The sequence below is a fragment of the Mobula birostris genome, chromosome 5 (assembly GCF_030028105.1).
Source record: "Mobula birostris isolate sMobBir1 chromosome 5, sMobBir1.hap1, whole genome shotgun sequence".
Classification (NCBI taxonomy): domain Eukaryota; kingdom Metazoa; phylum Chordata; class Chondrichthyes; order Myliobatiformes; family Myliobatidae; genus Mobula; species Mobula birostris.
This window is the reverse complement of record NC_092374.1, coordinates 127,347,095-127,371,588: the sequence shown is the minus strand read 5'-3', so window position 1 is coordinate 127,371,588 and position 24,494 is coordinate 127,347,095. Positions and strand designations below refer to the sequence as shown.

The 24,494-nt window shown below is 42.3% G+C and overlaps 1 protein-coding gene across 1 annotated transcript; it reads right to left on the bottom strand.

Moving 5' to 3' along the window:
* Window positions 1–24,315, bottom strand: LOC140197325 (spermatogenesis-associated protein 24-like). The gene is made up of 6 exons (XM_072257280.1): window positions 24,220–24,315; window positions 16,879–16,944; window positions 14,434–14,564; window positions 3,666–3,736; window positions 3,420–3,522; window positions 1–3,328 (listed from the first exon to the last, which is right to left on the bottom strand). The coding sequence occupies exons 1-6, from the start codon at window positions 24,313–24,315 to the stop codon at window positions 3,217–3,219; spliced, it is 579 nt and encodes a 192-aa protein (XP_072113381.1). The 3' UTR covers window positions 1–3,216.
* Window positions 24,316–24,494: the final 179 nt, after the last annotated feature.

Here is a 24,494-nt window from a genome sequence, read left to right as displayed (position 1 = left end):
CTCTTTAATGTTTAAACCAAGACTTAGGTGAAATAAAATATAATCTGTTTTAAATTACCAAAGCATTTTACATAAAACATCTTCAAAAAGTATACCTAAACAATACAAATTGACTTAGAGAGTAATACAGCATGAAAACGGGGCCTTTAGCACAACTCTAACACTAGTCTCACCTACCTGTGTTTGACCCATATCTCAACGAATCCCTCCTGTCCATCTACCTATTTAAAATATTTTAAATGTTGTTATTGTATCTGCCTCAACATTTTCTCTGGTAGCTCATTCCATATACACACCACCCTCTTCATAAAGAAGTTGCCCCTCGCGTCATTTTTAAATCTTTCACCTCTCAGCTTAAACCGATGGCCTCTTGTTTTTAAGTTCACCTTATCTACATTCCTTATTATTCGATACACCAGTGTAAGGTTGTAGTCTCACCAACATCTTGTACAACTGCAATATAGAATCCCAATTCCTTTACTCAATGTCCTGAAGGAATTTCAAAAGCACATATCGTGACCTTTGACAGTTCAGTTTCGATGATCTTAATACTGTGCTACTGAAGGAAAAAAACTGGAGGGAAATGACATGCATTTTATGCATAATTCCCACAGCGACAAATCATCTTTTCATACTTTCTTTTAAGTATATTTATCTTCCCAGTACAGGACCAATTGCAGCTACAAAAATTTCAATCTCTTAAAGGGATATACAGTACTGTGCAAAAGTCTTAGGCGTGGGAGATAGCACAGGTGAAGACACACCCAGCCCTGAGACACTAGGCAAGGTTATTTGATTGCAAGCAATCGATTCATTGATCATTACAGAACATCTTGATGGCGCTTCCTGCTCCCTTCCCCCTTCCCACTCTCACTCCACAGTAGAAACTCAGGTCAGAATCAGGTTTATCATCATTCACGTATGTCATGAAATTTGTTCTTTGTTTTGTGGCAGCAGTACAGTGCAATACATAAAATTACTACAGTACTGTGCTAAAGTCTTCGGCACCCAGATATATAGTATATGCCTAAGACTTTTCACACAGCACTTTAGATGGTGAGTGAATTTAAATCAGATTTCTTCAGTTCTTCACCTTTCCTATCTATCATCTCCCAGCTTCTTACTTCATCCCCCCATCGTATGCCAGCTTGTAATCAATCCCTTCCCTTCTACCCTATCTTCTTATCCTTTCAAGTCTTGATGAAGTGGCCCCTGAAACATTGACCATATTCCTCTCCACAGGTGCTGCCTGACCCACTGTGTGTGCTGTTGTAGATGGTGAGTACTACAGCACCATTTGCCATTCACAGTTTCTACACACAGCATAGAAAAATTGGTAATATTACTTTCATTTCCTTCATCACAGAATGTTCTAAATATTTCAAAATAATGGGTACAACACATACACAAGAGAAAATCAATGATGCAACAAAAATTCTTTAAACAGAGCACTCAATAGTGAATATAACTAAACTGTAGTCCCAAGTTGGCACATTCACAGAAAATGCTCCATGGTTTTTTGATAAAATGCCTAATATTACATCTTTAAAGTTAAAACACTTTAAAGTGAGACAAATGGCAATATTGAAACATTAGAACAGAGAAACTAAGACAGAATGCTGATAAAATTCTATCAGTGATTCAACAAGGGGTTAATACAAATAAAATCTACTGCATTATACTCATTTTGTGGATAAAAGTGCATCTCAAGTCAAAAGTCCAGGAATATTGACATCCAAAAAAGTTGTCCAACAGTCAATTCATTTGATTTCCTTTGATGGTGGCTTTGTCCAGTATAATTCCAGAAATTTTGAGAAGTCCATAGCTCCTTGAAATTTGCAGTAGATCGGTAAAAAAGTAAACTTGCCTTTAGCAGCTGGGACATTTAGTATAAAAGTTGGGAGATCATGTTGCAGCTGTAAAAAACTTTGGCTAGTATTGCACACAGTTCTGGTCGCCACATTATAGGAAGGATGTAGAAGCTTCGGCAAGGGTTTAAATGAGATTCACCAAGATTTTGCCTGGATTATGGATTATTCCTTAAAGAGGATCACAACCTTGTCATAGGGCTTGTAAGCTCAATGACCCGAAGAGTTATGTTGGCTCAAGTCAGGGCATTGTGCTTTGGCTCTTGGTAGGGTCACCCATGCCAAACAAGTGGCCAGACGAAGAATGGTCCACCGGTACTCCAGGTTTGGGGTTCAGCTCAGAGCTAACAACCCTGAATGGTCAAAAAAATTGTTACGGAAATAGCAATGAAGAATTCTTCTTTATCTGTGTGCAACGGTATGAACAGAGAGGAGGAGCTACCTTCATTGCTGTCCTAAATGCCAGTGGCAGTAAATAAGAGATTATTAGTGTATGGAGAGGGGCTGAATGAACTTGAATTGTTTTCTCTGGAATAAGACCATAAGACATAGGAGCAGAATTAGGCCAATCAGCCCACTGAGTCCGCTCTGCCATTTCATCATGGCTGATCCCGGATGCCAATCAACCCCATACACCTGCCTTCTCACCATATCCCTGATGCCCTGACCACTAAGCTCACCTTTCCCTCTCCCTTACTTTCTGCTTTCCACAAGGATCACTCCCTGCATGACTCGCTTGTCCATTCGTCCGTCCCCACTGATCTCCCTCCTGGCACTTACCCTTGGTAGCAGAACAAGTGCTACACCTCCTCCCTCACCACCATTCAGAGCCCTAAACAGTCCTTGGTGAGGTAGTGGCAACCTGACAAAAGTGTATAAAATTATGAGAAGCAGAGATACGGTAAATAGTCAGATATGGTAAATTGTTCACCCTCGGAGAACAAAAAAATATATTAAATATGAGTGGAAATGAGTTTAAGGAGAGAGGCTAAAAATTTAAAGGCGATCTCTATGGAAAGTTTTTTTTAAAGCTACACAGAGAGTGGTAGTTGCTTGGAACCAGCTGCCAGGGAGACAGTGAAAATAGGCATGATAGTAACATTTAAGAGGATTTTAGACAGATACATAAACAAGCAAGGAATGGCAGCTTACGAACCATGTGTAAACAGTTGAGATTAGTTTAAATGCATCATGATCAGAACAGACACCATGATCTGAAGGGTCTGTTCCCATGGTGTACTGTTAAACTATGGAGGCAACTCTTTGCCAAGAGCATCAGTTTCAAATTCCACCAGCTGAAAATGATACTGTAATGTGAGGAAATATTTTAAAGTCTATGTACACAGGACTACTTTGAAGCATGATGGAACTTTCCATGTGCTTTCCTCTTCTTTCCTTCCAGTACACGTTCTATATATGCATTCTGCTGTTTCTCTATTTCGAAGTCAGTAACCTGTTGTCTAAACACAAAACACAAAAATCAGTTCTTTGCAATTAATCACATATTCTATCACAACAAATCGAAGCCCTTGCAGGAAATGTTTTACATACTTCAATGTAGCTTTCTGCTTGGCAAGTTGATGACAAAGTTCCTTAATCTGATCTTCTTTGCTACTCAAAATATCTTCTTGCTTTTCTATTTGATTTTCAATATCTGGAAAAAAATATTAATGATCATGTTTTTAAACTGAATTATCTTTCCAAAAAATCTACTATACATGTAATTGTAATGGATATGCATCTCATCATACTTTGGAAAGAAATAAAGCACCTAACTGGGAAATCAGTGTGACTCACCATTGCATTTGCTTTTTAACTTGTCATTTTTGTTTAACTCCTTCATTGCCTTGTTTTTAACACTTGCCAGTCTTTATAAAATATAAAAATAGAGGTAACTGCATTACAAAGAGTGATGAAAATAACTTATTGATATAAGATTAACTTATAACAGAGCATACAATTACATTTAAACAATTAAAAGCAAACACATACAAATGAAGAAGCTGTAAATCTGAAATAAAAGCAGATATTGCTAGAATGCTCTGTGACCAGATTCCTTTTACTTGGTTACTCGGTGAACATTTGTGGAAATTACGTTTCATGATGTTAGATGTAAGGGAGAGCAACTACAATCAGAGGTCAAAGTGTAGTAGCCATCAATACAAAGAGCTTGCTTTCAAACTGTTTTCAAATGTAACCTAAAAGCAGTAAATGGTCTTGAAATTACAAAGAGAGCTGTATCAATAGAGTGAAGAGAACAGGCTACTAGCTGTATATTTCATTTAGAACATCACATGACAACTCAATAGGTATGCTTTGGAAAAATGACAAGACAATCTCTTAAATGACTCGAGTACAAAGGTTCTTAAATAATGTTATATCCAGCAATACAATAGATTCCTCAGGGCATTGGAACTACCCATTAGAAATGAGACCTCCTGAGCTTTATACCATTGTAAGCCAAATATAAGAACACAATAGATCATTAGAGTCTCATTAATTGGACAACATCAAAACCCACTGATATAATCAGTGAAAGCTACAGGCTGGCTATTTGTCAATTGATCCGAGAATGCACACGTCCTTGAGTGCCATCAGTCAAAATACTTAAGTATTTAAAACGAAGATGTTTTGGGCGCAAACTGTTATTTATCTTCAAAAGTGTTTAAACAATAAGGTGAACTGCCTTTCCCAACAAAGATGTTTGAATATTCAGAGTTGGTCTTGTCATTTATAATATGCTTCCATTATACACATACAGTTCAATGTATGGAGTTCAACGTGGGGAGACAACTGCCCACACCCAAACCCATGCAATTCTAACTAATGAAATCATTTTCAATTACCTGCTGTTACCTTTGTACTTAAACAGTAAATTTGCTCCTAGTGGAGGATTCCCTAAAGGTTAACTTGCAAGTTGAGTCAGTAGTAAAGAGGGTAAATGCAATGTTAGCATTCATTTTGAGAGAACTGGAATACAAAAGCAACAACGTAATGCTGAGGCTTCGTAAGGCATTGGTCAGAACACACTTCAGAGTATTGTGGACAATTTTTTGCCCTTTTCTAAGAAAGGATGTACCAGCACTGGAGAGGGTCCAAAGCAGGTTCATGAGAATTATCCCAGGAATAAAAGGGTTAATGTATGGGGAGCATTTGCTGGCTCTGGGTCTGTATTTGCTGGAGTTTAGAAGAATTTGGGGGGGGGAGAGGGGAGAGATCTTATTGAAACCTATCAAATAATGAAAGGCCTAGATAGAGTGGCCATGGAGAGAATATTTCCTATAGTGGAGGAAGCTAGGACCAGAGGGCACAAGCTCAGAATACAAGGATGTCCCATTCGAACAGAGCTAAGATAAAGTTATTTAGCAAAAGGATGGTGAATCTGTGAATTCACTTCAGGAGGAGAAAACTAGAGATCCACCAGCCAGTTCTCATCAGTGGATCAGAAGTGGAGAGGGTCAGCAACTCTCAATTCCTCAGTGTTGTCATTTCAGAGGATCTATCATGGGTCCAGCATGCAAGTGACATTAAGAAAGCACAGCAGCGCCTCTACTTTCTTAGAAGTTTACAAAGATTTAGCATGTCATCTAAAACTTTGACAAACTTCTAAAGACATGTGGTAGAAAGTATATTGACCAGTTGCATCACAGCCTGGTATGGAAATCTAAATGCCCTTGAACAGAAAATCTAACAAAAATTAACGGATATGGCTCAGTTCATCATGGGTAAAGCCCTCCCCCCCATCATCAAGCATATCTGTCACAGGAACACAGCTTCTAATATCCCCCCATCCACGCCATACTCTCTTTTCACTGCTGCCATCAGGGAGAAGGTACAGGAGCCTCAGAACCCACATCACCAGGTTCAGGAACAGTTATTACCCCTCAACCATCAGGCTCTTGAACCAGAAGGGATAAGTTCACTCGCCCCATCACTGAACTGTTCCCATAACTTATGGACTCACTTTCAAAGTCTCTTCATCTCCTGTTGTCAATACTTACTGCTTATTTTTTTTTTACTTTCTTTTTCTATTTGCAGAGTTTGTTGTTTTTTTTTAACACCTTAACTGTTTGTTCATCTTGTTGGGTGTGGTCTTTCATTGATTCTGTTAGGTTTCTTGTATTAACTGAGACTGCCCACAAGAAAATAAATCTCAGGGTTGTATAAGACTACAAGACCATAAAGCATAGGTGCGAATTAGGCCATTTGGCCCATCGAGTCTGCTCTGCCATTTCACCATGGCTGATCCATTTCCATCTCAACCACTTTCTCCTGACATCTCCCCATAACCTTTCATGTCCTGACTAATCAAAAACCTAACAATCTCTGCCTTAAATACACCCAATGACTTGGCCTCCACAGCCACCTACAACAAATTCTACGGATTCACCAACCCCTAGCTAAACAAATTCCTCCTCATCTGTGTTCTACTTGGATGGTCATCTATTCTGAAGCTGTGCTCTTTGGTCTTAGATTCCCCCTCTATAGGAAACAACCTTTCCACATCCATTCTATCCAGTTGTATATGGTGACATATACATGTACCTTGATCATAAATTAACTTTGAACTTTTAAAACTTGAATTCATTGCCACAGTCGGCTGTGGAGGCCAAGTGATGCAGAAGTTAATGGGTTCTTGATTAGTAAGGGCCTCGAAGGTTATGGGGAGAAGGCAGAATAATGGGTTTGAGACGGTTAATAACTCAGTCATGATAGAATGGTGCAGCCAACTCAGTGGGAGTGGGCTGAATAGCCTAATTCTGCTCCTATGTCTTACGGTCTAAATGGGTATAAAAATTCAATGTACTTTGAGTTTGGGGAGGGATATTCCTCCATAAGATTCTCCCACCAGGTCAACCTTTGTGTTTACTAGTGCAGAATAAAATCTGTTACATTTACTCTCTAATCTTCATGTGCCTCATTCAAAATCATAATACAAGGAATAACTACTACCTAAGGAAATCTCTCCTAGATTCCAGTTCAAAATACTTCATTGAGCTAAATCCTGGGTAAAACAACATTCACTCAGATACACTTTCCTTGCAATTTGTGATTAGGAAGCAAATTTTCAATCATTTGCTATTTCTAACTAGCAAAGTATGACACTGATACAAGGATGGCAAACTTAAAGTTGCATTATTGCAAATACAGTGGTTTCTGGTTAATTGGGACACATCCGGACCAGTACATTTGAACAGATAATGGACTACCTTCATACAATGCTATTGACAATTGCTTCCTCCAAATCTTCATTTTAATTGTAACATTCAAGATGATTACTGTATCTTCAAATTCTTTGTAATTCCTAACTTGTTGAAATAGTGAAATCATTTCATTTTCGCTCCCGGCTATTTCTAGCATCTCCAAGCCTGAATGCTTAAAACTGCAGTGAGCAAAGCAGTTCTGAATTGTCTTACTATTTATTTCTCACTAACTATCAGTGACAAAAATCACTGCTTTTAAACACAAACATGTGCAACTAACATCATTTAAAAATGTCCCTCTAGCATAGTGTTAACAAATAATGGCCACAAAAGTGTGTACCACTGATACTAGTTAGAAACGGGAGCAGAATGGTTGTGTAGTGGTTAGCACAACGCTTTACAGTACAGGCAACCCGGGTTCAATTCACACCGCTGCCTGTAAAGAGTTTGTACATTCTCCCTGTGACCGTGTGGGCTTCCTCCAAGTACTCTGGTTTCTTCCCACAGTCCAAAGACATACTGGTTGGTAGGTTAGTTGTCCTGTGATTAGGCTAGGATTAAATTGGGGGATTGCTGGGCAGCATGGCTCAAAGGACCAGAAGGACCTACTCCACACTGTATCTCAGTAAATAAATAACTTTCCAGTCCCAATTAAGCAGCTTGGTGTCCCAAATGAACAAAAGGAACTCTGGCAATTTTCTCAATTAGTTTTGTTCTTTAAGGGTCATCAAAAATAAGCAACTGTCCCAATTAACCAATGGTCCAACTAAGCAGAATCCACTGTATTTCTATTGCTTATAGAGACACATCCTTGTTATTTCATTTATTTCCTACATTCCTGTTGGCTCTTCAATAGTTTGTTTCCCCAATTCCTTTCCTAAACTTTTAAATCGCAATTACAATGAATTTCTTTCCTTCCTTGTCATTCTGTTTCAGAACTCCTATTTGTAAATGTTGGTCAAATTTTGTTAGGAAATGGCATTGATTTCACTGCAAACAGTAAAACTGATAATCTAGGTTCTTCATGTGGGCTCAGTAGATACTGACTCTCACTTCCTTTCACACTTCCACCCCCATCAAGTACCATCGTTTAATTGCAATTGCTCAGTATTTGAGCTCATACAAGCATAAAATATCCAATGCTTTAATAAGGACTACGTATAAACATATAACAATTACAGCACAGAAACAGGCCATCTTGGCCCTCCTAGTCTGTGCCAAACGCTTACTCTCACCTAGTCCCACCGACCTGCACTCAGCCCATAACCTTACATTAATTTCCTGTCCATATAGCTATCCAATTTAACTTTAAATGACAACATCGAACCTGCCTCAACCACTTCTGCTGGAAGCTTGTTCCACACAGCTACCACTCTCTGAGTAAAGAAGTTCCCCCTCATGTTACCCCTAAATTTTTGCCCTTTAACTCTCAACTCATGTCTTCTTGTTTGAATCTCCCCTGCTGTCAATGGAAAAAGCCCATCCACATCAACTCTATCTATCCCCTTCATTTAAATACCTCTATCAAGTCCCCTCTCAACCTTCTGTGCTCCAAAGAATAAAGACCCAACTTGTTCAACCTTCTCTGTAACTTAGGTATGAAACCCAGGTAACATTCTAGTAAATCTTCTCTGTACTCCATTTTGTTGACATCTTCCCTATAATTCGGTGACCAGAACTGTGCACAATACTCCAAATTTGGCCTTACCAATGCCTTGTACAATTTTAACATTACATCCCAACTCCTATACTCAATTGTCTGATTTATAAAGGCCAGCATACCAAAAACCTTCTTCACCACCCTATCCACATGAGATTCCACCTTCAGGGAACTATGCACCATTATTCCTAGATCCCTCTGTTCTACTGCATTCTTCAATGCCCTACCATTTACCATATATGTCCCATTTTGATTAGTCCTACCAAAATGTAGCACCTCACATTTATCAGCATTAAACTCCACCTGCCATCTTTCAGCCCACTCTTCTAACTAGCCTAAATCTCTCTGCAAGCTTTGAAAACCTACTTCATTATCCACAACTCTACCTATCTTAGTATCATCTGCATACTTACTAATCCAATTTACCAGCCCATCATCCAGATCATTAATGTATATGACAAACAACATTGGACCCAGTACAGATCCCTGAGGCTCACCACTAGTCACCGGCCTCCAATCTGACAAACAGTTATCCACTACTACTCTCTGGCGTCTCCCATCCAGCCACTGCTGAATCCATTTTACTACTTCAATATTAATACCTAACGATTAGACCTTCCTAACTAACCTTCCGTGTGGAACCTTGTCAAAGGCCTTACTGAAGTCCACATAGGCAACATCCACCGCTTTACCCTCATCAACTTTCCTAGTAACCTCTTCAAAAAGTTCAATAAGATTTGTGAAACGTGATTCTCCATGCACAAATCCATGTTGACTGTTCCCAATCAGACCCTGTCTATCCAGATACTTATATATACCATCTCTAAGAATACTTTCCATCAACTTACCCACCACTAATGTCAAACTACCAAAGATCATGACAAGCTTGGTTTTACCATAAAACCAGGGCGAACCAAAAGGGTCAGACCAGTTACACTCACAGATCTCGATTTTGCAGATGACATAGTCCTGCTCTCTGACCAGATGGAGGAAGCCACAGCAGCTACTGACAAAAGTGGAAATAGAATGTAATAAAGTTGGTCTTCACCTAAACACTAAAAAGACAGAGTACATGGCGTTTAACTGCGACGAAGGCACTCTCAAGACCGTAGAGAATGATACCATTCAGAAAGTCTTTGACTACAAGTACCTCGGGTCAAGAATGATGAGTTCAGGGAAGGACATAAAGATACAGAAGGCACTGGCATGGAGGGCTATGAACGACATGAAGGAAATCTGGAAGTCGAACCTGACCAGAGGGCTTAAAAAGAGGATTTTCACAGCAGTCATAGAGTCCATTCTCACATACGGATGTGAGATGTGGACACTCACTAAGATGATGCGAAAGTCTCTAGATGGTTGCTATACACGAGTGCTCCAGATGGCTCTTGATGTGAGTTGGCAACAGCACATGACGAATGTTGAGCTCTATAACAACCTACCAATGCTCTCCACTAAAATCGAGGCGAGAAGACTGCAACTAGCGGGGCACTGTCTACGCCATCCCGAGCTACCTGCCAGCCTAGTCATCATATCGGAGCCAAAGCACGGGAGGATGAACTCTGGGCGCCCTCCCAAGAATGATCAACACGCTCCTAGAAGTCAGCGGCGTAGCTGATGTAGAAGAACTGAACACACTGATGAGGGAGAGAGAGAAGTGGAGAGTCCGTCATCGTGCCCGATGCCGGCCCTCTAGGCCTGAGTTGACATAGTAGTAGTAGTAGCAGCAGTAGTAATAGACGTCAAACTCACAGGCCGACAATTGCCAGGTTTACTCTTAGAACCCTTTTTAAACAATGGAACAACATGAGCAATATGCCAATCCTCCAGCACCATCCTTGTTTCTAATGACATTTGAAATATTTCTGTCAGAGCCCCTGCTATTTCCACACTAACTTCCCTCAAGGTCCTAGGGAATATCCTGTCAGGACCCGGAGACTTATCCACTTTTATATTCCTCAAAAGCACCAGTACTTCCTCTTCTTTAATCATCATAGTTTCCATAACTTCCCTATCTGTTTCCTTTACCTTACACAATTCAATATCCTTCTCCTTAGTGAATACCAAAGAAAAGAAATTGTTTAAAATCTCCCCAATCTCTTTTGGCTCCGCACATAGCTGTCCACTCTGATTCTCTAAAGGACCAATTTTATCCCTCACTATCCTTTTGCTATTAATATAACTGTAGAAACCCTTTGGATTTATTTTCACCTTACTTGCCAAAGCAACCTCATATCTTCTTTCAGCTTTTCTAATTTCTTTCTTAAAGATTCTTTTTACATTCTTTATATTCCTTGAGCACCCCATTTACTCCATGCTGCCTATATTTATTGTAGATATCTCTCTTTTTCCGAACCAAGTTTCCAATATCCCTTGAAAACCATGGCTCTCTCAAACTTTTAACCTTTCCTTTCCATCTAACAGGAACATACAGATCCTGTACCCTCAAAACTTCACCTTTAAATGACCTCCATTTCTCTATTACATCCTTCCCATAAAACAAATTGTCCTAATCCACTCCTTCTAAATCCTTTCACATCTCCTTAAAGTTAGCCTTTCTCCAATCAAAAATCTGAACCCTGGGTCCAGCATTATCCTTCTCCATAATTATATTGAAACTAATGGCATTGTGATCACTAGGTCCAAAGGGCTCCCCAACACAAACCTCCGTCACCTAACCTATCTCATTCCCTAACAGGAGATCCAACACTGCCCCTTCTCTAGTTGGTTCTTCTATGTATTGCTGCAAAAAACTATCCTGCACACATTTTACAAACTCCAAACCATCCAGCCCTTTTACCGCATGGGCTTCCCAGTCTATGTGTGGAAAATTAAAATCTCCCACAATCACAACCTTGTGCTTACTACAAATATCTGCTTTCTCCTTACAAATTTGCTCCTCCAATTCTCGCTCCCCATTTGGTGGTCTATAATACACCACTATAAGTATTACTACACCTTTCCCATTCCTCAATTCCACCCAAATAGCCTCCCTAGACGAGCCCTCTAATCTATCCTGCCAGAGCATCGTTGTAATATTTTCTCTGACAAGCAATGCAACACCTCCCCCTCTTGTCCCTCTGATTCTATCACACCTGAAGCAATGAAATCCAGGAATATTTAGTTGCCAATCACACCCCTCCTTCAACCATGTTTCAGTAATAGCTACAACATCATACTTCCAGGTATCAATCCATGCTCTAAGCTCATCCACCTTTCTTACAATGCTCCTAGCATTAAAATAGATACATTTAAGAAATTTTCCACCTCTTACTCTCTGTTTGTCACTAACGGTGAAAACAACTTTACTATCTCCTTTTTCTTCTTTCTCTCCTACATCTGTTCCTACACTCTGGTTCCCCTCTCCCCTTGTATCTAGTTTAAATCCACTGGAGCCTCTCTAGCAAACCTACTTGCAAGAATATTTGTCCCCCTCCGGTTCAGCTGAAAACCGTTCCACTGGAACAGGTCCTACCTTCTCTGGAAAACTGCCCAATTATCCATAAATCTGAAGCCCTCCCTCCTGCACCATGCCTTCAGCCACATGTTGATCTGTGCTATCTTACTATTTCTAAACCCGCCTGCACGTGGCACTGGTAGCAATCCTGAGATTCCTATTCTGGAGGCCCTGTCCTTTAACTTGGCACCTAACTCCCTAAACTCGCCTTTCAGGACCCCCTACATGGACCACGACATCCGGCTGCTCACTCTCCCTCTTGAAAATACTGAGAATTCGATTTGAGGTATCGTGGACCTTGGCACCAGGGAGGAAACAGACCGTCCCGGATTCTCTATCCCTTCCACAGAACCTTTTATCTGTCCCCCTAACTATCGAATCTCCTATCACTACTGCTCTCCTCTTTTCCCTCCTTCCCTTCTGAGCTGAGGGTCCTGTCTCGGTGCCAGAGACACAACCACTGCAACTTGTCCCTGGTAAGTTATCCCCACCATCAGCATACAAAATGATATACTTATTATTGGTGGGAACGGCCACAGGGGTGCTCTGCTCATTCTGTCTATTCCCCTTCCCTCTCCTGACAGTCACCCAGCTACCTGTCTCCTGACTGTTAGGGGTAACTCTCTCCCTGTAACTCCTCTCTATTTCTGCCTCTGCCTCCCGAATGATCCGAAGTTCATCCAGTTCCATTTCCCTAACTCGGTTTGTCAAGAGCTGCAGCTGGATGCATCTTTCACAGGTGTAGTCATCAGGGACAATTGTGCTCGCCCTGACTTCCCACGCACTGCAAACGGAGCACTCAACTGCCCACATACTGCAAACGGAGCACTCAACTGCCCTAACTGATGCACTTATAATAGGCGCAATGGTAGTGTAGCAGTTAACTCGACACCGCTACAGCTCAGGGTGTCACCCCAGTTCAAATCTGACATTGCCCCATAAGGAGTTTGTACATCCTCCCCATGAACACGTGGGTTTCCTCTGGGTGCTCTGGTTTCCTCCCACATTCCAAAGACGTACCAGTTAGTAAGGTAATTGTGAATAGGCTAGGGTTAAACAGGTGGGTTGCTGGGTGATACAGTTTGTTGGGTCATTGTGAATAGACTAGGGTTAAATAGATAGATCACTGGGAGATATGGCTCATTGGGACATTGCAATTAGACAAGGGTAAAATAGGTGGATCACTGGGAGATAAGGCTCGTTGGGTCATTGTGAATAGACAAGGGTTAAACAGGTGGATCACTGGGAGATATGGCTCGTTGGGTCATTGTGAATAGACAAGGGTTAAACAGGTGGGTTACTGGGTGATACGGCTCGTTGGGTCATTGTGAATATTCCTTGCTGTCCACATTTCCGAGGATCTCACCTGGTCCCTGAACTCCTCCATCCTGATCAAAAAGGCGCAATAGCGCCTTTATTTCCTGCGGCGCGTCAAGAAAGCTCACCTCTGTCCCAGGATGCTGACGGACTTTTACCGCTGTACCATTGAGAGCATACTCACCAACTGCATCTCAGTGTGGTATGGCAATTGTCCCGTATCAGACCACAAAGCACTCCAGCATGTGGTGAAAACTGCCCAGCGGATTATCGGCACCCAATTGCCACCATTGAGAGCATCTACCATAAACCCTGCCAGGGCAGGGCGAAAAGCATTATCAAGGATGCATCTCACCCTAACCAGGGACTTTTTACTCTCCTCCCATCCAGTAGGTGCTACAGGAGTCTCCGCTCCCGCACCAGCAGGCACAGGAAGAGCTTCTCCCGTGAGGCTGTGACCCTGCTGAACCTCACATCACAGCACTAAGCAGTATTGCACCCATATTGTACTGTCTCAGTACTTTTATATTTGTGTGCTGCAGCACTTACTTCTTATTCACAGTTATTTTGTAAATAACACTATTCTTTGCATTTCTGGTTAAGTGCTAACTGCATTTCATTGGCTTTGTATCTGTACTCGGCACAATGACAATAAAGTTGAACCTAATCTAATTAAATAGGTGGGTTGCTGGGTGATACGGCTCATTTTGGCCAGAAAGGAGGGAGGGGGAGGGGGGAAAGGAGGAAAGGAGGAAAGGAGGAAAGGAGGAAAGAAAATCCAGCTCCTGCATGATGAATTCGATATCTTTCAAAAACCTGTACCAAAAAATTGCCATGGCACCTCTAACGAAGAAAACTTTGAATGGCAATCAAATAGCATATAAGTTAATTCATAAAGTACATATCTAGATAAAAAGAAAAACTTACGCATTTTCAAAGGCCTTCCTTTCCCGCTCCAGCTGTTTCATCAGAACTTCTATTTCACCAAGTGCAAATTGCAGTTTTTCAGTCTCCTTGGAAAGTAGTGCTTTTGTTTTAGCATGTTCAAATCTTTCATTCTGTTAATAAGTGTTTCAGATTTAACATGATTTGATTGACTCCTCTTGCAAGGTACAACTGATGCAAGATTGGCACTATGTAATGTGATTACTGTGGGGGAGGGTTTTATTGCACCATACATTACAATCCCTTTGATGCATCATTCAAGACATTCTTATACTGAATAGAAATTAATAACTAGTTTCAATTCTGGCAGTGAATGCTCTCCAAAGAGAAATTCAATCGTAGCGGGCAGAAATTAGTGTAGATACCATTTCTACGAAGGTGTGTAGGAAACTGAAAGCTTTGAACCTAGAGGAGTCACCTGCACCAGATGAACTACACACCAGGGTTCTGAAAATAGTAGCTGAAGAGATTGTGGAGGCATTAGTAATGATCCTTCAAGAATCACTAAATTGTGGAATGGTTCCAGAGGAATCGGAAATTGCAAATGTCACTCTCCTCTTTAAGAGGGGAGGGAGGCAAAAGAAACGGAAAATATGGGCCAGTTAGCCTGACCCCAGTGGTTAGATAAATGTTGGAGTCCATTATTAAGGATGAGGTTCCAGGTACTTGCAGGCACAAGATAAAAAAGGGCAAAGCCAGCATGGTTTACTTAAGGGGAAAATCTTGCATAACAAATCTGTTGGAATTCCTTCAGGAAATAACAAGCAGAGAGAGTCACATACATAAAAGTTGCTGGTGAACGCAGCAGGCCAGGCAGCATCTCTAGGAAGAGGTGCAGTCGACGTTTCAGGCCGAGACCCTTCGTCAGGACTAACTGAGTTAACTAACGAAGGGTCTCGGCCTGAAACGTCGACTGCACCTCTTCCTAGAGATGCTGCCTGGCCTGCTGCGTTCACCAGCAACTTTTATGTGTGTTGCTTGAATTTCCAGCATCTGTAGAATTCCTGTTGTTAGCAGAGAGAGTCAGTGGATGTTGTTTACTTAGATTTTCAGAAGGTCTTTGACAAGGTGCCAACATGAGACTGCGCAACAAGTTAAGAGCTGCTGGTATTACAGGAAAGATACTAGCATGGATAGAACTGGCTGATTAGCAGGAGGCACAGAGTCAGAATAAAGGGAGCCTTTTCTGGTTGACTATCAGTGACTAATGGCATTCCACGGGAGTCGGTGTTGAGACCGCGCCTTTTCATCTTATATGTCAATGACTTGGATGACAGTATTGATGGCTTTGTGGCTAATTTTGCAGGTGATATGAAGATAGGTGTAGGGGCAGTTAGTATTGAGGAAGCAGGAAGAATGCAGATTGAGAGAATGGGCAAAGAAGTGGCAGGTGGACTATAGTGTAGGGAAGTTATGGCAATTCACTTTGGTAGAAGGAATAAAGGCAAAGACTATTTACTAAGCAGGAAGAAAATTGAAAAATCTGAGGTGCAAAGGGACTTGGGAGTCCTTGTTCAGGATTCCCCAAAGGTTCAGCTGCAGGCTGAGTCAGTGATAAGGAAGATAAACGCAATGTTAGCATTCATTTCAAGAGGACTTGAATATAAAAGCAAGGATGTAGTGTTGAGGCTTTACATGGCATTGGTCATACCATACTTGGAGTATTGAGAGTAGCTTTGGGCCTCTTATCAAAGAAAAATGTGCTAGAATTGGAGAGGTTCCAGAGGAGGTTCATGAGAAGGATTCTGGGAATGAAAGGGTTAACATATGAGGAGCATTTGATGGCTCCGGGCATGTATTCACTAGAGTTTAGAAGATTGAAGGGGGATCTCGTTGAAACTTGTTGAATACTGAAAAGCCCAGAAAGAGTGAATGTGGAGAAAATGTTTTCTATGGGGGGGGGGGGGGGAGTCTTGGATAAGAGGGCACAGACTCAGAATAGAGGGTTGTCCATTTAGAACAGAGATGAGGAGGAATTTCTTTAGCCAGAGGGTGGTGATTTTGTGGAATTCATTGCCACAGGCAGTTGTGGAGGCCAAGTCATTTGGTATATTTAAAGTGGAATCTACAAACATTGTAATATGTTCTTGATTAATGAGGACATCAAAAGTCATGGGGAGAAGGCAGGAGAGTGGGGTTGAGAGGAATAGAAAATCAGCCATGATAGGATGGCCTAATTCTGCTCCTGTGTCTTATGGTGTAAAGAAAGGCATTATACCTTACAAATAAATTCAAAACAATATTTTACACACAGCCAAAAAATACCATAGTATGGTCAGTGAAGATCAATACTTTATCTGAATTTGTGGTAGGTACATCCAATAATGCATTTACTGTATAATGGATGAGTCCACTAGTACAGAAAATGAATATAAAAATACACTTACATTGTTAATAGTTCTTCCGTATTTGTTTAAAAGTTCTCACCTCCAATTCTTTCACAACATCTTCATATATCTTTTTGCTTACTGATTCTTCTTCTCCATCCTTTATCTAAATAGAGAATATACTTTAGAACATTAGCAAAATTTGACATTGAAACAAAGAATTCTTGACTCTTTCTGTCATCCCTGCTGATCTGATAAATGTCAAATCAATGACAATACAAATAAGTTCAAATCATGGGGGGAAATACTTTGTTATGTTTCTTTTGGCAATTTAAATGGAGAATCTAGAGCAGATTCCTTGAATGAAGTTGGAGCCGCAATCCTCCAAGGAGGAGGAGAAGATGGTGGCGCGACACAGCGTGCACGGCCACTTCGGTGGTGATGTCTGTTATTTGGCAAGTAGGGGACCGTGCACAATTCTGAGTTGATGGAGACAGACGTGAGAGTACGGAGGAACATCTGAAGAAACTTCTGAAATGCCCGCTTTGCTGCCCCTGCTACTATGTGGTCCGGAATCTCCGGAGGAGAAGGCCCTGAATCCTCGGCTTTGCTTGTTTCAGCGGCCGGGCGAGATCAAAGGCGCTCAGCAGAGGATGGCACTCGGGTGGCTGTATCGGAGGGGTTGGTCGGAGGCTCGAATTTTTCAGACGGATGGACTCAGTGTTGGCTGTAGTCGAGTGCTTCCAATGCATCGGCAGTTGTCAGTGTCTGGACGTTTATGGCAGGGAGTTTCTCCCTTTGCCGCCTGCTATCAGGGACTTGGGAGTCGATCGACTCGGGACTTAGACTTTTTTTTTTTACTGTGCCCACGGTCTGTTCTTTATCAAATTATGGTATTGCTTTGCACTGCTGTAACTATATGTTATAATTATGTGGTTTTGTCAGTGTTAGTCTTTGGTTCGTACTGTTTTTCTGTGATATCACTCTGGAGGAACATTGCAGCATTTCTTAATGCATGCATGCATTTCTAAATGACAATAAACAAGGACTGAGTGTTCTCATAATCTAACCTAACCTAGCTAAATAACAGAAATAAAGCATTAGGGGTGGCCGGGTGGAGATAAATCTCTACTAAGGGAGGTGTAGGGGGCTCCTTCCCACTTCCAGCCTGCAGGTCATCCTTAGGCAAGGTGTAGCACCTGCTTCGCCCCCCAATCAGGGTCATGTGAAGCCATGTGAACAGGCAATGGATGGTCATATGAGCAGCTGGTGCATATCACAAGTCTGGGTTATCAGACCACCGACACCAGGCAGACAATCTCTGAAGAGTATTGATAATGGCTGGGATCACCCGTCCTGTAAGGACAATGCCCAGAAGTCAATGGCAAACCACTTCTGTAGAAAAATTGGCAGGAACAATCATGGACATGTAAAGAACATGATCACCCACGTCACATGGCACATAATGAATGAATGAAACCATTAAATACAAGTACAGTCGAATAGTCATCAAGATGATAACCTGAGAAAATTATTTTATAATGAATCATCTGGAAAGACTGTTGAGGTCCCCGGAAGATTTACTTGTTCCAATCTAATATATTGTAGATGACACTCACAACATGGATAACATTAGGTGATCGATTTGCGGAACACCGGTGCTCAGCCTGCACGGGGCGATCCTGAGCTTTCTGATGCCTGTCACCTTAATCCTCCATTACACTCCTACTCAAACCCATTAGTCTGAGCTTGCTGTTCCTCAGACGTGCATTGGGACTCATTGCAATGTTACAATGAGGCCCAATGCCAGTCTGCGGAACAGCACCTCTTCTTCTCTCTGCAGGCTTTTGGACGACATTGAATTATCCAGCTTTAAGTAACCTGATTTCAGTCTGCATCAGTCATATATCTGTGATATTGGTTCAGCTTGTTGGTTGTATTTTACTCTCTGCTATACGAATGGAGGGCCCCTTCAGCCTGATCTGCTCGGCAAGAATTCTGGCTCTACTTTTCACAACTCCTACATTCTTCTGTCCATGATCTCACTCTCTAACTGCTCCCATTCACGCACTGACAAGATGGTCTTGTTTACAACTTAACTCCGTGGCATCCTGGTTTATATCACCATGGACACAGATATATTCCTCCCCCTCCCCTCCCACTTACACCTTAACGAATGTCTTTTGTCTCTTCCCAGCTCCATTGAAACTTTAACCCGAAATATTAATCTGCCTCTTTCATCATAGTTTGATCTGCTGAGTATTTCAGAATTTCTATTTTTTCTAGATTTCTACATTTCCCTTCTAATTCAACTTCTTGTTATCACTTCAGATAAATAAAACAGAAAAATAGTTAAATCATATTGACTGTATGTCTGTATGCCACAAAATAAGAATATCAGAATAAACAGACTCTGAGAAATATCAAAATACCACTGTAAACACTTCCTATATTCAAAAGAGTTGGTATTGTATTATAAATAACCATTCTGTAAGGAGGTATTGCAATGGCACCTGCAGAGGAGTCAAAACACAACTTAACAAGTTTGCACAAGCACCGTTATGCTTTGTGACTTCAAAACATTAAACTAATTCAAAGGAAGACAGGGGAGTTCAAAATGTGAGTCTAACTTTGTGTTTACTTTAAGCGAGGCAGACACATATCACGTGGTAGTATGATGGCGTATGCAATTAACGTATTTGTACAGGTAACCTGTAATAAATTATTTAAAACAGGGGTTCCCAACATTTTTTTTAATGTGATGACCCCCTACCATTAACCAAGGAGTCTGTGGAAACACCTGATTTAAACAAGCCAGAATGCTTAATCAAACAATGTATACACAAGTTACTCAAATATTATTGAAATATTAAATATACAACAGACACTTCCTCAAAGGAATGAAGCAGAAGAATTTACTGGGGTGCCTTCAGGGCGAACTCAATGCGGAGCAGTTCGATAGCTACAATTAAACATTCCAGCTTCAGCCTGCTACAGCTGAGGATTACAATGGCATCCAAGGTCTGTACAGTTAATAGAGATGTTTTAATATGATTGAACAATCTATCGCTGCTTAAAACTGGCAGAAATAATGCCGATTGTGGCCGTACTTCTCATTGGAAACATGGCTGTCGCTTGGGGCCACAACTGCGTTTAGAAAAACCGAGGTTTTCGAAAATACCGACTATATTGCGGGCTAACGCACAGTCTTTGGTCAATAAAATTAATGATCTCAGAGCTAGGGTGCTGCATCAGAATGACATTAGGACAGCATGCATCCTCTGCTTCACAGCATCCTGGATAACCCCTTCCGTACCAAACGCAACGATTCAGATTGATGGGTTCACTATATGCCATCAGGATAGGACTGTCAAGTCTCCCAAAAGCAGAGGTGGTGGTGTGTGCCTCTTGATTAACACCTCATGGTGCACAACTGTATCGATGACCTCCCAGTATTGCTCAACTGACTCGGAATACCTCATAACTCAATGCTGGCCATCTTACCTGCCGCAGGAGATTTCTGCGGTCATTTTGCTAGCAGTGTACATTCCACCTCAGGCCGATGTCAAAGAAACTCTAAATGGTCTGAACGGTATGATCAACATGCACGAAACAGCACACCCTGATGCCTTCCCCAACATTCTGGGGGATTTTAAACAGGCCAGCCTGAAAAAGTTACTAAATAATCATCAACAAATTGCTTATACCTCCAGAGGAAACATCACAATGGACCACTGTCACACCGCCATCAAAAATGCCGACTGTGCTATTCCACAACCTCACTTCGGGAAGTCTGATCACATGTCTGTACTTCTACTCCCTGAGTATAGGCAGAGACTGAAGACTGCAGCACCAGCAGTGAGGGCCAAGAAGGTTTGGACAAGGGAAGCACAGGAGTGCCTACAGGACTGCTATGAATCGGTGGACTGGACTGTATTCAGGAATTCGTCTTCGAACCTGGATGAGTATTCTGCAGTTGTTACCGACTTCATTAAAGCCTGCTTAAATAAGTGTGTGCCTACAAAATCTTGCTATACATTCCCAAGTCAAAAGCCGTGGATGAACCAGGAAATTCATCACCTGCTGAGGGTGACTTCATCACCTGCTGAAATTCATCACCTGCTGAGGAATCTGTGGCATTTAAGTCTGGTGACCCAGGTCGGTACAAGAAAACCAGGTATCACTTGTGCAGGGCTCTTTCAAGAGCAAAGAGACAATTCCGAGTGAGGTTGGAGGCAACATTGCATGCATGTCAACTCTGGCCGGGTTTGCAGGACATTACTTCCTACAAAGTGAAACCCAATACCATGAATGGCAGCCATGATTCACTAACAGATGAGCTCAGCACCTTCTATGCCCACTTTGAAAGGGAGAATATAACTACAGGTGTGAAGATCCCTGCTGCACCCGGTGACCCTGTGATCTTTGTCTTGGAAGCCGATGTCAGGCTGTCTTTCAGGAGGGTGAACCCTTGCAAAGCGGATGGTCCCGACGGAGTACCTGGTAAGGCTCTGAAAACCTGTGCCAACCAACTAGTGGGAGTATTCAAGGACACTTTCAACCTCTCACTGCTATGGGCAGAAGTTGCCACTTGCTTCAAAAAGTCAATAAGGTGCCTAAGAAAATTAATGTGAGCTGCCTTAATGACTATCGCCCCTTAGGACTCACATCTACATTGATAAAGTGCTTTGAGAAGTTGGCCATGACTAGACTGAACTCCTGCCTCAGCAACAACTTAGACCCATTGCAGTTTGCCCTTCACCAGAATAGGTCAATGGTAGATGCAATCTCAATAATGCTTCACATGGCCTTAGACCACCTGGACAACACAAACACCTATGTCTGGATGCTGTTCGTCGACTATAGCTCAGCATTTAATACCATCATTCCCACAATCCTGATTGAGAACCTCGGCCTCCGTATCCCCCTCTGCAATTGGATCCTCAACTTCCTAACCGGAAGACCACAATCTGTACGGATTGGTGATAACATATCTTCCTCGCTGACAATCGACACTGGTGCACCTCAGGGGTGTGTGCTTAGCCCACTGCTCTACTCTCTATATACACATGACTGTGTGGCTAGGCATAGCTCAAATACCATCTACAAACTTGATGACGATACAACTATTGTTGGTAGAATCTCAGATGAAGATGAGAGGGCGTACAGGAGTGAGATATGCCAACTAGTGGAATGGTGCCGCAGCGACAACCTGGCACTCAATGTCAGTAAGACAAAAGAGCTGATTGTGGACTTCAGGAAGGGTAAGACGAAGGAACAAAAGAGATCAGAAGTGCAGAGAGTGAGCAAGATCTCTGAGGACCTAATCTGGTCTCAACATACTGATGCAGTTATAAAGAAGGCAAGACAGCGGCTATACTTCCAACACGCTGGAGGAACTCAGCAGGTCGGGCAGCATCAGTAGAAAAGATCGGTCGACGTTTCAGGCTGGAACCCTTCGTCAGGACTGTAGGGGGAAGGGGCAGAGGCCCTATAAAGAAGGTGGGGGGGGAGGGTGGGAAGGAGAAGGCTGGTAGGTTCCAGGTGAAGAACCAGTAAGGGGAAAGATAAAGGGGTGGGGGAAGGGAGGCAGGGAGGTGATAGAAAGAATAGGGGAAAACACAATGGGTAGTAGAAGGAGGCGGAACCAAGAGGGAGGTGGTAGGCAGCTGGGGGAAGGGGCAGAGTGACATAGGGATAGGGGAAGGGAGGGGGAGGGAATTACCGGAAGTTGGAGAATTTTATGTTCATACCAAGGGGCTGGAGACTACCTAGACGGTATATGAGGTGTTGCTCCTCCAACCTGAGTTTAGTCTCATCATGGCAGAAGAGGAGGTCATGTATGGGCATATCTGAATGGGAGTGGGAAGCAGGGTGGGTACCGGGAGATCCTGTCTGTTTTGGCGGACGGAGCGGAGGTGCTCGACGAAGCGGTCCCCCAATCTGCGTCGGGTTTCACCGATGTAGAAGAGGCCGCACCAGGAGCACCAGATGCAACAGATGACCCCAACAGACTCACAAGTTAAGTGTTGCCTTACTTGGAAGTACTGTTTGGGGCCCTGAATGGTGGCAAGAGAGGAGGTGTAGGGACAGGTGTAGCACTTGTGCTTACAGGGATAAGTACCAGGTGGGAGGTCCGTGGGGAGGGGCGTGTAGACCAGGGAGTCGCGGAGGGACCGATCCTTGCAGAAGGTAGAGAGGGGTGGAGAAGGAAAGATGTGCTTAGTGGTGGGATCCTGTTGAAGGTGGCGGAAGTTGCGGATGATAATGTGTTGGATCCGGAGGCTATACTTCATTGGGAGTTTTATAAGATTTGGTATGTCAACAAATATACTCAAAAACTTCTATAGATGTACTGTGGAGAGCATTCTGACAGGCTGCATCACTGTCTGGTATGGAGCGACTACTGCACAGGACTGAAAGAAACTGCAGAGGGTTGTAAATTTAGTCAGCTCCATCTTGGGTACTAGCCTACAAAGTATCCAGGACATCTTCAAGGAGCGATGTCTCAGAAAGGCAGTGTCTATTATTAAGGACCTCCAGCAACCAGGCCATGCCCTTTTCTCACTGTTACCATCAGGTAGGAGGTACAGAAGCCTGAAGGCACACACTCAGCGATCCTGGAACAGCTTCTTCCCCTCTGCCATCAGATTCCTAAATGGACATTGAACCCATAAACACTACCTCACTTTTTTTAATATATATCATTTGTTTTTTGCACATTTTAATCTATTCAATATATGTACACTGTAACTGATTTACTTATTTATTATCCTTTTTATTTTCTTCTATATTATGTACCTGCTACATTAACAAATTTCACAAAATATGCCAGATAATAAACCTGATTCTGATTCTGGACAGGATATCTGACTTTCAATGGAAGAAGTACAATGTATGAGTTACATCTGTTTGCCGTAATCCGATTATCTTCTCCCTTTTAATCCATTTGACGTTATATTGTGCTTGCTATTGACTGTGAATTTAACACAGAATATTTGACTCCCCATTACAGAAAACTGCCAGTTAAACAAAGTATCAAGAAAAAGAGACAAGTGTGGTGCTGAAAGTGTGAAGTTATGAGTGCAGAGGGTCAGGGTTAAATGAGGAGATGGAAAGAGTGAGTATGGGTAGAAGAGTGGAAGGGGAAGAGAAAAGTCAGACATAAAGTACAGGAACACGGTTACAGGAAGCATCAGGAGCATTTCCTACAGTGTGGGTGATGATGGGGGAAGAAGATTGAGGGGTGAAAATAGCGACGGGTTGGCTGGGGAGGGGGAGAAGAGGAGCATCCATGCCATTAAGCGCCCATGCAACCTCTGAAAGATGCACAGCCCCTACTGTGAGGGGAAGTGAAAAACGGCCAGTGGTGGACTGCCGGCCGCTTGCCGCTGCGCTGAATGAAAGCCAGGCCACGAGCACCAGCAAAGTTATTTCTCACCAAGCTCTCAATCTGCTGCTGCTGAATGAGAACGATGTCCTGCAGCTGCCTGTAGACCACACTGTGAGTCTCAGTTTCATCAACCCCCTCCGCCATCGCCGCCCCTATTCAAACGCTGCTGGGCCACTCCAGCCAATCGCAATGTGCGTTATATCAGCGTCAGTAAATCCAACCAATAGAAACAACAGATACGATCCGAGCTCAGAGAATGTGAATCAAGGCTCACTGTTTCACATCAGAATATTATCATCATCAGGCTATTTTATAAATGCATT

Coding starts and splice junctions, on each gene's coding strand:
- LOC140197325 (XM_072257280.1), bottom strand. CDS start 24,315: ATGGCGGAGGGGGTTGATGAAACTGAGACTCACAGTGTGGTCTACAGG. Junction 14,565..16,878: donor ATGTTGTGAAAGAATTGGAG/GTGAGAACTTTT, acceptor ACTTATTAACAG/AATGAAAGATTTGAACATGC. Junction 3,523..3,665: donor GTTAAAAAGCAAATGCAATG/GTGAGTCACACT, acceptor ATTTTTTTCCAG/ATATTGAAAATCAAATAGAA.